The sequence below is a fragment of the Ostrea edulis genome, chromosome 3, assembly GCF_947568905.1.
Source record: "Ostrea edulis chromosome 3, xbOstEdul1.1, whole genome shotgun sequence".
In the NCBI taxonomy this organism is placed as follows: Eukaryota; Metazoa; Mollusca; class Bivalvia; order Ostreida; family Ostreidae; genus Ostrea; species Ostrea edulis.
Genome location: NC_079166.1, coordinates 43,356,401 through 43,372,808, shown reverse-complemented (window position 1 = coordinate 43,372,808; position 16,408 = coordinate 43,356,401). Strand labels below are relative to the sequence as shown.

Sequence of the window (16,408 nt, the reverse complement as noted above, 5' to 3'; positions counted from 1 at the left end):
TAGTCGGTAAAACTTCATTAGTATTTTGGTCAGGTGCGATAACAGAAGTCACCTTTAAGAATTTCGTCAAATATCCGATTTGCATTTTATTGTGCAAGAGCAAAACATCCGGTTAACCAACGTGGGTATTCCGTCATTCAGGGCTCAACATCATTCGGACTTTAAGTTGTAAAACGAAATATATAAGCTACCTATTCCAGACACAAGACAAGGACAAGTGTTTACTCCAAGGACAGAAACAGCAGTTGAAATTTTGGTTGAAACAAAGTGAAAAATCTGAGAAAGAAAGCAGTGTTTGGTTCGTTTTTTTTTTCATTTTGGGTCCATTAAGGCATTTAAGGGCATAAAAGAATAACATACATAACATACATTATGTACAGAGAGGGGAAAAATCTAAAATGATAGACAAACATAAATTTTCCATTTGAAATATAGTGTGAATGAAGTTGCGAAAAGGTGAATGTTTGTCAGAGTGAAGTAAAGAGAATGCAGTGTAGAGAGCATGGAAAGTTTTGGAGAGAATGAGAGTGACTGTAAGGAGATGGTTGGGAGAGAGAGAAAACGATGTTAACGACGAGAAAGTTATTGAGATTCTGTTTGAAACTGAAATAGAAATGCAATAAATCTTATGAAAACGTTTGAAGTACTTTTTGTTTGGGCAACCTGAAACCCACTCGGACAACCTGAAATCAGTACCTACATGTAAGTTGCCCGAATGCCGATTCCAAATTCTGACGAGTGTCGAACCCTGCATGCTTTACCAAAAAGTGTTAATTTTCTTCTTTTCCAGGATTCAAACAGTTTTTCCATTTCATTATATATTCTCATCCAATTTTTATTGTAACATTCCTCTTTATCGTGACCTAAAAAATGCCTAGACATTTGACCCCTTTACTTGTAACTGTAATACCGAAAAGTTCTCCAAACTGATTTTCAATCTTCAATACATTCAGTTTTGTTGATATTAATTTTAAAACCAGCACTTTCACAAAATTTATTCATTTCATCTAGGGTATTTTTCATAGAAATTTCATTATTTACCGCAACTGTTAAATCGTCTGCGTTCTGAATACTTTTTGTTTCAGAATTATTTATCACAACACCGTTGATGCTGTTATTATTTTTTATTCTAATTGCTAAGATTTCTGCTACTAAAGGAAAAAGGGAGACTGATAGGGGACACCCTTGTCTAACACCCTTGTCATCCATTATTTTTTTTCATTTTAAAGATTGGTTGTTTATACATGTATAGAGTTTTGGTCCATTTAAAAAAATATTTCCTATATTGAATTTATTAAACACTTTATAAAAAGAAGAGTCGAATGCTTTTTCAAAATTTAAAAATAGTAAAATTCCTTCCAAATTTTTATGACTTACTTATACAAGCAATGTAAACAAGTGGTGATTTAGTAAATGAATATAAATATGAATATTTCTTTTATAGATAGATATAGATAGATAGATAGATAGATAGATAGATGGATGGATAAGTATAGGTAAAAAGATAAATAAGATACAGAAAGACGTTTAGTAAAGTCTGAGCGTTTTCACATGTTTTCACATTTGTATATAAAAATGTTTCTTTACAGTTTTCACATATTACTTTACAATGATGTCACTGTAAACATTACGTTTTAACGTTTATTGACCAAACTTCCGCCAGAGTTAGTTTGCTCACAAACCAAACTCTTCCAGTTAGGCATTATGGGATAGCGATTTCTCTCATATCTACATATATAAGATACATATATTCTATGAAAGAAAGGTATGAAAGATATTTCTATCTTTCATATCACGTGAAGTATATCTTTCATATCCCATGACGTAATATGTTGTACGGTGTGACTGTTAAGACGAGCGAAGCCCATGAACATCTTGCAACATGATTGATAGACATTTTATCCGCCTTTTATATTGTGACGTCATATTAGCTGCAATGTTTTTTTTCTTCTTCTCTCAAATCAAGCAAAAAGGAAAGGTTTGAAGCTATGAGAAAGCTTGTCTCGAATTTAAAAACGTTGCCGGTACTTTCTAAACAATCTAATTATTTTGATTACGGGATTGTCAATGAAGTATACCGCAGTGACGGCGACATTTTTCCAGAAGCATTATGGGTAATCCTCATCTTTTTTCAGCTGATGAAGAGCAAATCACGTGACTCACATGTGTAATCATTGGAGCGAGCTCGTCGCGAAGCAACGTGAGCTTCGCTCGCTAATAATCAATACACAACTAGCCTGCAACTTACCGATACTCGATTGACGAACACTAGCGTCCGCAAAACTCTTGAACAAAAAATGACAGATTGTAATGTCCCTGATAATCTCCAGGTGTATGCGATCGGACACAAAAATATACATTCCTTGAACAACTACTGCACAGTCACAAATTCCTCATATCGAAAATGCTGTCGAGTACATTTATGTCATCCGTTGCATTATGCCAGTTCACAGAAACCCAGGCCACACGGTCTACTAGTTATAGGCCTACCTCCACATTCACTCTGCCAACGTCTACTGTCCTTATATGTGTCTCAGGTGAAACAAGTGCCTCCAATGTCCATGAGACTCGAGTCCTTGAACATGTGGAAAACCAAAGTCTATCCATGCCCAGATCCACCAACAAAAACCAATTGGAATCTCTCTTCACACACTCGTCATTAAATAACTGCTCAGTTAATATCAATACCAATGCTTCTTTAAGAAGAAAGCGTGCAGTTGTGAATTCAAATTCTGATTAAGTCTGTCAAAATGTTTCGCGCTGATGGATTGCATTCCTTGATACTTGATTCCTGCGCATGCGTTAACTTTGGAAGACACGAATAATTTGGAGGCGATTCTTTTTCAAAATCTACGCAAAGTTCAATCGAAAATCAACGTTTGAGCATTGGATTATGATTGGAGAGTGTTTTTGCATCCCGAATGAGTCCGAAAAAGGGTAAAAATTCGCGAAAAAGGAACCCTAAGAACCAAAATTTAAGTGGTGAGAGTGAGAACAAAGTCGGATTACAAGTACTCAGCAGGAAAAAACACAGCCGAGGGACACTAGCGTCATGAATGGGAACACTAACCCACAATACAACCTACAGAACCCTGGACTGGCTATTGTTCACCAATCAACACCCGTTCCAGCGATGAACAGCGCTCAGATAACTCCAATGCCTTTGCCTATGGGTAACCAACAATATTATCACGACCAAGTGAACTTGTCACCTATCAGAAATTACCCGCCAAATTAGGAATTATCTGGCAAAATCGACAACCTCACCTCCAAGCTTGACAACATAAACGAAAAACTTAACAAACTTGACATAATCGAGCGACGGCTAAAGACATTAAGGGAAAGTGTAAAACTGTCAAAAGATGATATCAAACACATGAAATCAAAGTTTTATGGAATCGAAGAATTTCATAAACGAAAAATTTGAAGAAAACAAAACAGAACTTAAGGAACTCAAGGATTCGGTGAAACAGATTGATAGTGCTACCAAATCCCTTAGCAGTAAGGAACAAGATCTCCAAGATAAGCTTGTTAACCTTATCTGTGATCACAACGATTTGAAGGAAAGGCATCTTGATCTTCAGTGGAGGAACTTGAGAGATAATCTCATCATTAACGGTACCCCGGAAGATCCCGAGGAAAACACCGAAAACGTAGTGATAGAATTCCTTAGTCGACAGATGGAAATAGTTCTAGACCCTTCCAAATTCCATCGCGTACACATATTTGAGCGCACTGGTATCGGAAGGCCGAGACCCATAGTGGCCAAATTTGTACTCTACAAAGACAAGGAGAGAATAAAAAAATCCCAAAAGAAGCTTAAAGACACACCCTATGGAATCAGCGATATGTACCCTCGTGAAATCAACGAAAGACGCAAAGAGTTATACCTACATTACAAGCGCGTCAGACAACAAGGGATGAAAGCAGTGATGAATGGTGACAAACTTTATATCAACAATAAGTTATTTGACCCACGTGAGCACGTAAACAACAACCACATGGACACTGACCCCACAACCGGAAGGAATCATGGAGTCCCCAATAGAGGCAGAAGAATGAACTCTCAACGCTAGGACTGTTGCGGAGGATCAATGGAATGTGACTCTGACAATCCTGATGTAAACTCTATTTCAAACCCACAACTGTCATCTGACTGTGCAAGTTATTCGCCCTCTCTTACAAGTACTGGTAATTATTTTAGAATTTTATTCCTTAATGTATGAGGTTTAAAACCTAAACTTCTCTGCCCAGAATTTCTAGATTTCATAGAAAAATACGAAATTATCTGTTTAGTTGATTTTAGACATTCCAAATTTTGATTGTTACACAAAGCATAGACACGAGTTATCACGCTTTAAATCTGGCGGGATTGTGGACGGATTTCCCTGGGAGTCCGACAAGTGTAAAATTTGTCACCTTTTTTATTTTCCATTTACTTGAATGACCTTGAAATTTTTTTGGTTAACAAGAGGTGCTGTTTGACTTCCGCTTGTGGAAGAGAGACTTGAAAATGAAATTCAAATCTATGTCAAGTTACTTTTGTTACTCCATGCTGATGATACGATTTTTTTTTTATCACAAACTGAAAAAGACTTGCAATATAAACTTGATATTTTTATTACTATTGTGACAAATGGCGTTTAAAGGTTAATGTAGAAAAGACAAAAATAATGGTTTTTGGTAAAAGAAATGTATCATGCTACAATTGCATATATGACGGTAAAACTATTGAAATTGTTGATGAATTCAAGTATCTTGGTATATTTTTTGATAAAAATGGTTCATTTACCAATAATATAAAATATCAATATGACAAAGCAACTAGAGCAATGTTTGATGTGCTAAAAAAATGTAACCAAAATAAATTATCAATTAAATGTCAACTTGACCTTTTTGACAGAATTATAAAACCGATTTGATTGTATGGTTGTGAAATTTGGGCTTTTTTCAAACACTTCCATAATTGAAAAAAATTACATACTCGATACTGTAAATATATACCTAGATCAAATCAAAATACTCCGAATTATCTTATTTATGGAGAACTTGGAAGATATCCTTTGTCTATAAATATTAAAACAAGAATAATCAAATTTTGGTCTAGATTATTTTATCAGACAATAGAAAAATTACAAAAATTATGTATTCACTTATATGTAAAGATAATAATAACCCTTGGATAAAATGCATTAGAAACATCTTAAATGAGTGTGGATTGTCATATGTATGGGAAAATGAAGCTTTTTTAAACACAGACTGATTAAATGCAAATGTATTACAAACACTGAAGGATCAGAGTATACAGAAATGGAATGAACTTTTATGTAATTCGTCAAAAGCAATTAATCATTCCATCTTTAAAAATGAACCAAATTTTGAATTCTATTTAGATGAACTTCCTGAAAATAAAAGAGAAATACTCTGTAGATTTAGAGCATCAAATTTTAGATAAACATTCCAATAAATGAAAGAGTATGCACTTTATGTAATAATAATGATTTGGCTGATGAGTTCCATTATTTATTTATATGTATTTTGTATTGCTTGTAGGAGTTATGAGATTGATCACTGTTCGTTATCTTCACCTTGCATGTACCGATAAACTATTACGAAATCAATATTGGAAAACGTAGATAGATATTATACAAATAGACGAGATAGATATAAATTTAAACAGCTTCTTAATTGTATTTTTTTTTATTGTACTTAAAAGATTATGCAAATTTTTAATGGTTATAAGGGAGAGGGCATGACCTCCATGTTAACTGCATGCTATGTACAATATTGAATTATATATTACGAATTACTTCTCTACAATACACATGTTGTATTTATTTGAGAATAAATAATTTTGTTGTTGCTGTTGGCGAGTGACGTCACACATCACCCTGATTATTGATTTATTGTGTACTTATTCAAAGAGGAATAACTCTAATACAATTCACATACACTCGTCGGTCGATTTTTTGTCAGCAACTTAGTTGCCAAAATGAAGGTCGTAGAATTCGATTCTGATGTTATTTTTAATGCACAACGAAAAATTAATTAATTTGGAAAATTCTGAAAATGGCGTCGCTAGGCACAAAGAAAATGGAAAATTTCTAGAAATATGAGAGAAAAATACTCTCTTATGAGTTGCCATGAAATATTAAGGTGATTCCAATCTCGGGGTTGCAAAAAAGCTTTTTTGCAACCCTCGGGTGGAATCACCTTATATTTCATGGTAACTCAGAAGAGAGTCTTATATTCTTAAGCCACGTATACTGTGTGACGTCACTGTAGAATGACGGAAACACATAACGTCAAACGTAAACAACTTTCAAAACAAGAACATAAACATCAAGTTCATTACTTTACACAATACTTTTAACAGAGTCTCCCTATTTTTTAATGATCTTTTGATCCTTTTACGTTTAAAATAAAATCCACACTTTTATATTAATGCTCTTAATGTCAATATCTTCAAACTTTTAACTACGAACTACTTCTTTAGTGTTATTTGCCCGCGTGATAATCGCGGACTCACAATATACAAATCTGTATATTGTACTGCGTCACATAGGAGAGGTCTATACGTAGGTGACGTAATGAGGCCTCGACGGGGAGTTTGGTTTAATGACCTCTACATTTGTTTTTCCACATTGATTTAATAAGACGTAACAATAAAAAATAAGTAAATATCCACACAAGCAATAGTGTAATAAAGAAAAATTAGAACGCCGAAAATAAATCAACCGGTTTCATTTTCAATTTTCAAGAGTTATGATATTATTGCTTAGTTACACATTAGAGATTTAACTATGACGTCAAACCTGACGGATTGAATTAACACTTTAACAAAGATCACAATGACGTCACGACACAACGTTATGAAATATCACATGAGAAAAAGAAAAGAAAAAAAGAAAAACACAGCCGACTTTTGGTTTGTGCAAGATAAAAAATATACAATATGTACAATAATAATGACAAGTGTGTTTACATAGCAGTTGACTTCTGACCTATGTGTTAACAATCAAATAAAACAGATTGATAATGTGTGAAAATGTTTCTAAATTTTATAAAGTTCTGCACTTTATGGAGCATTTAATGCAGGTCTGTATCCTTGTATCCTACAACTTTTCTTTAGTTTCACGCTCCGTTTCAGTAGTATCTCTCAGGAATTTGTAAAAGGGCAAAATGGTAAAGTTCGGACTGAAATTTTTTGCACAGTTTCGAATGTGTTTACTGACTTGGGTACATTGGTATTTTGGTTCCCTTAATTGTTGACGGTGTACAGTCATCCTGTGTTCTAGGGTGTTGCCTGCCTGGCCGATGGAATTTTCTCCACAATATAAATATATATTGACTGGATCGTGGGGATCCGGGTTAGAATAGGTCCTCAGTACCACTTTCTTGTCGTAGATGGCGACTAAATGGGGCGGTCCTTCGGATGAGACCGCAAAAACTGAGGTCCCGTGTCACAGCAGGTGTGGCACGATAAAGATCCCTCCCTGCTCAAAGGCCATTATAAGCGCCGAACATAGGCCGAAATTGTGCAGCCCTTCACCGGCAGTGGAGACGTCTTCATATGAGTGAAAATTTCTCTAGAGGGACGTTAAACAATATCCATTCAATCAATCAATATATCTATTGATATTCAAACATCCCCAGGTAGTGCAAATTAGATATGACCCCTGGGGGTACGATGGGGCCACAACAGAGGATCAATGTTTTACATAGGGATATATAAGATAACTCTTTAAACATCTTCTCAAGAACAGCAGAGCCATGAATACTCATATCAATATGCAAGCATCCCCAGGTAGTACAGATTGAAATATGTTCCTATCATGATCGCCAGGGGTACGATGGGTGTAAAATAGGAATCCAAACTTAACATAAGAATACACATTACAATCACTAGAAACATCAAAAAGTAAACTTAAACAGCAGAAAAATGTATTAGTTTACATCAATGGTATGCAGGCATCATTATATGATACATTTACTGATATAGGTATGTGATAAAACGAACACAAAAACACATTATACATAATACTTTTACGATCAGGTTGAATTAAACTCGAGTTTGGGATTTCAAGTGGTTACTGTAGTAAAACGAATATAACAACACATGATCTGTGCTGTATATCGAATTATTTCAATGTAATTAGTGTTATATAGATTGTCTTTTCTTTGATATTCAGGTCAAGGTGAATGAAATATAATCCACGAGAATGCGCTTAGCCATAATAATAGTTTATTGACGGGAAGTTTTCTATGTGCATAGTCAAGTGCATCTTCGCAAGTCAATTGTCCGATTGTGTAAGCAGGAAACACTACCGTCTTGTTCGATCATTACTCTACTTATAATAATATCAGGATTGAACAGATTTAGCCTTGAATATCAAGCTGATAATAAGTTGATAAAACGATATTTTAGATAAGCATTTTAAAAAATGATTTTAATCTAGCATTTTTCCTGGTAGAATAAATTAGTCGATGGTTTCAGCTGTAATATTTCTTGACATCGAACAAAATTGGTATATAACGTAGATGCGTACAGATCAAATGAAATGTGGGACATAGACATGTATACAAGCGATGACTTGTAGAAAGTGTATAAAATGTCTTCAATTTATTTCCCTCACCGTTTTCAATTTTAAAATTTTAAAATAGAAGTTCCACAACAAGAGATATCACTGAATGTCTCGCCGAATTCAGATTTTTCATAGCTTTAAGTGAACTAGGCCTAGATTGATATACCAAAGTAATGTTTATTTTCTTGGTCATAATAATTTAAACAAGTTTATTTATATATTTACATGTAATGATGTTTCGGTATTTATTAGAATATATTCATAAGCACTTAGCACCAATCTTTGACAATGAATTATGACCAAACTATGACCGATTTACTTACTATGTATATTCAGATCGGCACATGATACTCAGGTGACCGTTAAGGCCATTGGACCTCTTGTTCTTTAACTGATTGATAATCCGTCAAAAAAGTTTTAAATGCTATGTATAACTGGTATATAGCTCAGGTAATATTTCATTTGTTTCTCAATGAAATGTTTTGCTCTTTCTTTTCTTTAGCAATTTCATCAGATTGCAGTACAGTAAATCAACGAATCTTCTTCAGCAGACCTCTAAGAATAAGCTATCTTGTCACATATTCCCCATTCCATTTTAAAGTCGTCTAATTTTCCAAATACAAGTGTCCAAAAGCTTGGAATGAGAAGAAACTATGTGGCCTTCAACTCGATAACGTGCATTTAGATATATCGACGATGTTTGTCTATCAACTTTACTCATTTTCATTCATATGTTGATATGATTTGTTCCAGTGAAAAGGCACCACATTTTTCCAGACCTGTTTCATACTTACATTTGTAAATTATTTGTTGAACATAGATGATAACGGCAAACTAACAACTCAGCTTTGTGACAAACGTTGTAATTTCAGCTTTTCATCCTCAACTTCCAATATTTATGTAGCAATATTCTATTATCATCTGCATATGGTGTTTGTGTCTCTCAACTGATTCGATACACAAGAGCTTAATCTACGTATAATCAGTTTTTAAATTGAGACAGGCTACTGACAAATAAATTGGTATTACAGAGACTTCAACGGTCTCCTTTAAAGTCAGCATTTCGCAACTTTTATGGTCGTTATAACGATATAATTTACCAATGCAACCTGTCATTGTGTCAAATGCTGTCTTACATTTTTCATAGCAATGCCGTTCTTTATACACTAATTTTGACTACAGATTGCTCCATTTATCTGAACAAGATTTAGGGCTCAAGGCGGGTGTGACCAGTCAGTAGAGGATTCTTACGTAGACACCTGATCCCACTTCTAGTATGTTTCGGGTTCCGTATTTACCCTATTGTTAATTTTGTATTCTTAATGGGAGTGATGAGACTGATCACTGTTCGTTCTCTTCACCTTCTCATTTTGGCCCTTCAGACACAAAAGTGGAATAGTATCTACAGTGGGAACCAGAGAGTATGATGGCAATTAGAGAAAGTTGGAAGGTCCTTAAAGGTCTAAAAGGAACGCAAATGCCATCCATTACAACACCGTAGGAAACCGTCAAAATATGATATTAGAATGTGAGTATCGATCGGAAAAACTAGGAACAGCATGAGGGAATCCAAGAGATATATAGTATTGACATACTGGGACTGAGTGAAGTGAGATGAACAGGATTTGGAAATTAAAAAGAACCTCCGAAGAAAACGTCTTGTACTCTGATGCAGAGGAACGTCACAGGGGTGTAGTATTAATACTCAGCAAGAGAAGCCATCAAAGCTTGATGAAATGGAACCCTGTAAATGTCATTATGTCATAGGCGTTCACGTTTGCTTTTGTTTTGCAAAACTGACCATCATAAAATACTGTTGTCCAACAATCAATACAGATGAAGCAGATAAAGACACATTTTATGCACTGCTACAGAGAGAAATTTGTCAAATAATCAAACATGACATACTAATGGTGATGGGTAATATAAATGCAAAAATTGAAGAAATGAAGGATCGGAGAAATCCTGAGAGTGGAAGGAATTGGTAACATGAATGAAAATGGGGTGAAGTTAACACAGATGTGCTCTATAAACACCTTAATCATATATATATATATATATATATATATATATATATATATATATATATACGGAACCCTATTTGATCACCTAGGCATAAATAAACTTAAATGGGGGAATCTTAATGGAAGAGATAGCGATCAAATTGACCATGTGATAATGAATGGCAGATACAGACGATTGGTTGCGTTATGGTTGTGCAGATTCAAATCACCATCTTGTATTTACAAACGTACGACGGAAATTCTGCAGAAACATAAAACTAAGAACATATAGGAAGATAATGTCAGCAGAATGAAGGACCGAAGAATATTTATGGAGCATTCCAACTCGAGATCAGAAATTTATTCTATCAACTGTCAGAGGAGGACATCTAAAAGAGATATATAATGAAACAGCAGGAAAATGCTTGGGAGTTAGAAAGAGGTTGTTGTTGTATATTGTTTAACGTCCCGCTCGAGAAATTTTCACTCATTGCCGGTGGAGAGCTGCATAATTAACCTAATGCTCGGCGCTTACGGCTTTTGAGCAGGGAGGGATTTTTATCGTGCCACACCTGCTGTGACACGGGGTCTCGATTTTTACGGTCTCGTCTGAAGGACCGCCCCATGTAATCGCCTCTTACGACAAGAAAGGTGTACTGAGGACCTACTCTAACCCGGATCCACACGTTTGTCATGAATTGGAGGAACAGTCACAAGAACCGCAGTATATATGTCGCAACAACCTTGTCATGTGACTATCACACCTATCATGTCATGTCACTCATACAACAGCCATGTGATATAGTTTACCTAGGTTTGATAGCCGGAAAACCGGATTCACCAAGCAATGTATGTTAAGATTGAGACTCTGACTCTTGCATGAACTGCTGGAGGCCTCAAAGTGGCCACCAGACTCTCTACCTTATTTTCCACATTAACCACTAGCGGCCACCAGACTCCCTTCCTTATTTTCCAGATCTACCACTCCCCCTGTGTTTTGCTCCCGACGCTTGTATCAAGTAAAATGACATGTTACTGATTTTTTAATGTATTACATCATTCTTCAATAGCTTTCTGATTTTCCCCTTGTAAGTCTCAAGATTTTAAGAGCATTGAGCATCTGTACAGACCATGTATATGTATTTTAAATTAATGCCTATCAGTTTGTACAATGTGAGAAAGAGTCGGCCGCCGGAAAGCTTCACCTTTCATTCATGCATATTCTTATTAATTATTATTGTTATTACTACTATTATTGTACATTTATATATTGATTTATCTAATGAAAACAATTATCCAAAAAGTGCTTCACATGTAAAACAAACTAAAACAAATATATTTAACACAGACATAAAATAATATTAAACCAAGGTTAGCATAGCAACTGAGAATAGGCAAAACCATATTTCAATTTTTTTGTTTCTTTTTTAAAAAATAAAAATAAATGTGTACATAAATACCGAATTACAAATTAATGCAAATTTAAAAAGATATGTTTACAATGTCGTATTTTTCATGTTAGTGTTTAAAATGTTTAGCACCGACACGGAAGTCGATGAAGCCCAAATACTACACACTCAGGTAAGGGTTTAGAAAGACAGTTAATGAAACGATTAATCAACTTCTCGCAGACAATATTTACAGCGGTTCAAATCACGAAAACTGCGCTGGTCATGAGGCAAAATAACCAATATTTTTGGTTTTTCAGCCTACATTCTATGACTTTTTTTTATACCTAGGTGACGATATACATAGAGGAATGATTAGAAAATGTGTGGCTGCACCGAAAATTGAACACGTAACCCTGCATTACTAGTAAAGTGTTCTATATAGTGTGTTATCCACGTCACCCTGCATTACTAGTAAAGTGTTCTATATAGTGTGTTATCCACGTCACCCTGCATTACTAGTAAAGTGTTCTATATAGTGTGTTATCCACGTCACCCTGCATTACTAGTAAAGTGTTCTATATAGTGTGTTATCCACGTCACCCTGCATTACTAGTAAAGTGTTCTATATAGTGTGTTATCCACGTCACCCTGCATTACTAGTAAAGTGTTCTATATAGTGTGTTATCCACGTCACCCTGCATTACTAGTAAAGTGTTCTATATAGTGTGTTATCCAGGCTAATGTTCTGCCTCATCCCTGCTGTCAAAATTCTAATTCATATTGCAGTTATTTTGTCATTATTCTATATTATTATAAATTCGAAAATTACGTGACATATCTGTTCTGATAACCTGATGGGCTCATGTTCCGCTTGAGTGTAGAACTAGTAGACGTTTTAATTGCGAATTTTGAATTAAAAGTAACTTGATATTGTGGACATTGTGACAATAAGATAATGTGAAATGTAATCAATCTCTCTACCCCTTTGTTTGGCAAAGAGGTTTCAGAAGCAGCTTCTGATACATATACTTTTAATTGCATTTTAACACTCTTTCTTGATGTTGTGTTACGTAATTTATTTGACCAATATGCTATTATAATATAAAAAATTTATCATACAAAGATTTCGTACAGCGATAATCGTAATAAGCAACATACCCTCGTATTTTGCTAATAGTCAATTTACAGATGACACATTGAAAGGTAATCCCTTACAATGAAAATATGTGTATGCTCTCTCTCTCTCTCTCTCTCTCTCTCTCTCTCTCTCTCTCTCCTGTTTTTATATTTTCAATTTCAGCAAATTAATTGACATCGCAAGACCTCTTCATTTGATCATCTTATCACCAACTGAACAACCAATAATCTATATACCGACCCCCACCTCCAGAAGGTACCAACTACACAAATAACAATCTATATACCGACCCCCACCTCCAGAAGGCACCAACTAAACAAGCAACAATCTACTCCACAGAAGGATATTTTCACATCATTTCTACAAATTCGACCCTTTTCTTATTCTGAAAAAGATGATTTCTTTAAAACTACAATTGCAAATGGAAAACGTGAACTCCATCTGAGCCCAACATTTATACAAACTTAAATTTTAAGAGAATGGTTTCATTTTCGTTTAGTCTTTTCAATAAAAGCAGTACGAGAGAGAGAGAGAAAAAAAAAGAAAGAAGGAAAGAAAGAGAGAGAGAGATTTGTTATACTTATTTCTTATGTAAAACTTTAAATCCCTCATGCGGATTCAAATGGGTGCTACGCGTCATGATTTGAGCAAAATTGAGTTATTTTGAACACACATGATGACGCTTTTACATTATGATGTCTGATTAACCTCCACTGTACTGCATTGTAATAGAAATTAAAATCTAGTTGTTATTCTATTATGAAATTCAATTGGTGTCAGACACAAATTATAATCTACTACTTCGAATTCTTGTGACTTCAATATACTCTTCAGAATGAAAGGTGAAGATAACGAATAATGATCAATTTCATAAATCCTTTGAGTTGGACAAATACGGACCCCTGGAAATACCAGAGGTGTGAGCACGTGCCTAAAAGGAGTACGCATCCCCTGTCGACCGGTCACACCCGCCGTGAGCCCTATATCTTGATCAGGTAAACGAAATAATCCGTACACCATACTCAAAATCAGTGTGCCAAGAACGGCCTTACAATCGTTATCAAACACGTAAGACAGAATTTGACACAAATATAGGTTGTATTGGCAAACTAGATGATTATAACGACCATATCATTCAGATTTGCTGACTTTAAACGAGACTGTTGAAATCTCTGTAATATATATTTATTTGTCAGTAGTCCGTTTCGATTTAAAAACTGATCATACACAGAACAAGCTCTTGTGTATCGAATTAGTTGAGAGATAATGGAATATTACTACATAAATATTGGAAGTTGATGATGGATAAGTTTAAATAATACCGTTTGTCATAAAGTTGAGTTGTTAGTTTGCCTTTGATATATATTTTCAATAAAATATCTTAGTACGAAGCAGATGTGGAGGACTATATGATGTCTTTTATTTCAAGTTTACATGAATGTATCGAATCAACATATGAATGAAAATTATTATTGTTAATAGATAAAACGTCGTCGATATATCTATATGTCGAGTTGAATGCCACAGCAAGATATATTTGTGATGTAGAGGCTTTTGAATAAAGTATGCGTTATAGGAATAGAAAAACAGGTCAGCTAATAAAGGAACAGAATGCATGCCCATTGGAATTCCAACGACTATTGGAAGACCTGACCAACAAAGACTACGAAGATATTGTTAATGAGGAACTGCAGCATATTTTTTTATTTCAATTTCAGAGTAGTTGTGCGTGGAATCAGAGTGGTGTAAAACAAAGAATTTTTTTGGATGACTGATCACTAAATATAAATATCTCCTTTTTCCATTTTTGTTGAAAAAGCAACTGTATATGATGTCAAAAATCTGGTCTTTGATTTATTATTGTTATTACTTTATTCATTTATAAAGCGCAAAATTACATATAATTTCTATGCGCTGTACAATGTTTGTGCTAATAATCAATGACAATATACCAATAAAAGACATTCAAATAAAGTAAATGATAAAGCAATAGAAAGACTTTAAATAAAACATGGTAGTAAGATGAAAAGGTGGTTCACTTTGACTAGACAATATATTACTGACACACAGGTAATTAAATTCATATACTGGATCAATGTTCAGTTAGCAAGAGATTGCACATTGAGTCATTGATATTATACTGAATTTTACATTCACAGGGCAAATTCACGCTTGAACAAGAGTGTTTTAGGTTCTTGAGGAATGCTCCATGTGCTTCAAGTTCTCGAAGTTCCAATGGCAGTTAATTCCACAATTGTGCACCTAGTGTTTTTATGGCTCTTGCACCGTATGTGTTTAATGATTTCTGCACTACTAGGTTCCATTGGTCAGATGATGATCTCAAGGTCCTATGTGGCTGGTAAACAGAACATAACTCTCTCAAGTATGTTGTAGCTGAGAAAGAGTATAGTGACTTGTGTATGGTTGTCAGCACTTTAAACACAACACACTGATTTACAGGAAGCCAGTGTAGTTGTTGAAGTACCGGCGAAATATGTTGTCTGTAGAATGTTTTTGTGAGACAACACGCAGCGTTGTTCTGAGCCAATTGTAGGAATGGTCGTGTAAAGTGTTGAAAAGTTTTGCGATTTCAAATTTACCTTTTTGATAAAGAGAAAAAAGAATTGGAAAGTAATAAGTTATCAATGAAATAACATATTTCCGTGGAGGATCAGATATTTGTTAAAAGAGGGCAATAATCTGGGACTCCAGGGTGTTAATGCTTTTTAGGTCACTTTTGGGATTATTGTAGCTATATTATGAGTTATTGGCAGGGTATATGGACTCATATTTCCTGTCAAATTTAGACAGGAAATGTGAGTCAATATACCCTGCCAAGAATCGAGATAACGTCCTACTGCAGAATGATCATGATCAATGTAGAAATCGGACAATGAAGATTGTGGTGGGTGGGGGAGGGGTGTCAGGAAAAAAGAAAAAAACTTGATAGAAAATCTTAATTTTATTTCAACATTTGTTAACTATTTTAACAAACAACTTTTTAACAAGAACAATTGTATTTTTTAGAATTTCAACATTGTATTTAATGTGAGAAAGTTATCAATTATAAGCCTGCAACATATCAACCTAAACCCAAACGGTGCTTATACAACTGTATAAGATGACGTCATCGTTTTATTTCATAGAGCCACGTAAAAGTAATGTTTAAGTTGTGAATTGTGTATCCCTGAGTGGATGGCATATTTGGTAGTCGCTTTGCAGAATAGAAGGTTGTTGAAAATTGGGGAGGGGGGATGTCATCGAGTTTTACGCCATTGAGGTTCGAATTTT

The 16,408-nt window shown here is 34.7% G+C and overlaps 1 protein-coding gene across 1 annotated transcript; it reads left to right on the top strand.

Moving 5' to 3' along the window:
* Nucleotides 1–3,392: 3,392 nt before the first annotated feature.
* On the top strand, nt 3,393–4,076 carry LOC125676483 (uncharacterized). The gene has a single exon (XM_048914344.1). It carries the CDS (start codon nt 3,393–3,395, stop codon nt 4,074–4,076), a length of 684 nt encoding a protein of 227 aa, XP_048770301.1.
* The last annotated feature ends 12,332 nt before the right edge of the window (nt 4,077–16,408 follow it).

Coding starts and splice junctions, on each gene's coding strand:
- LOC125676483 (XM_048914344.1), top strand. CDS start 3,393: ATGGAATCGAAGAATTTCATAAACGAAAAATTTGAAGAAAACAAAACA.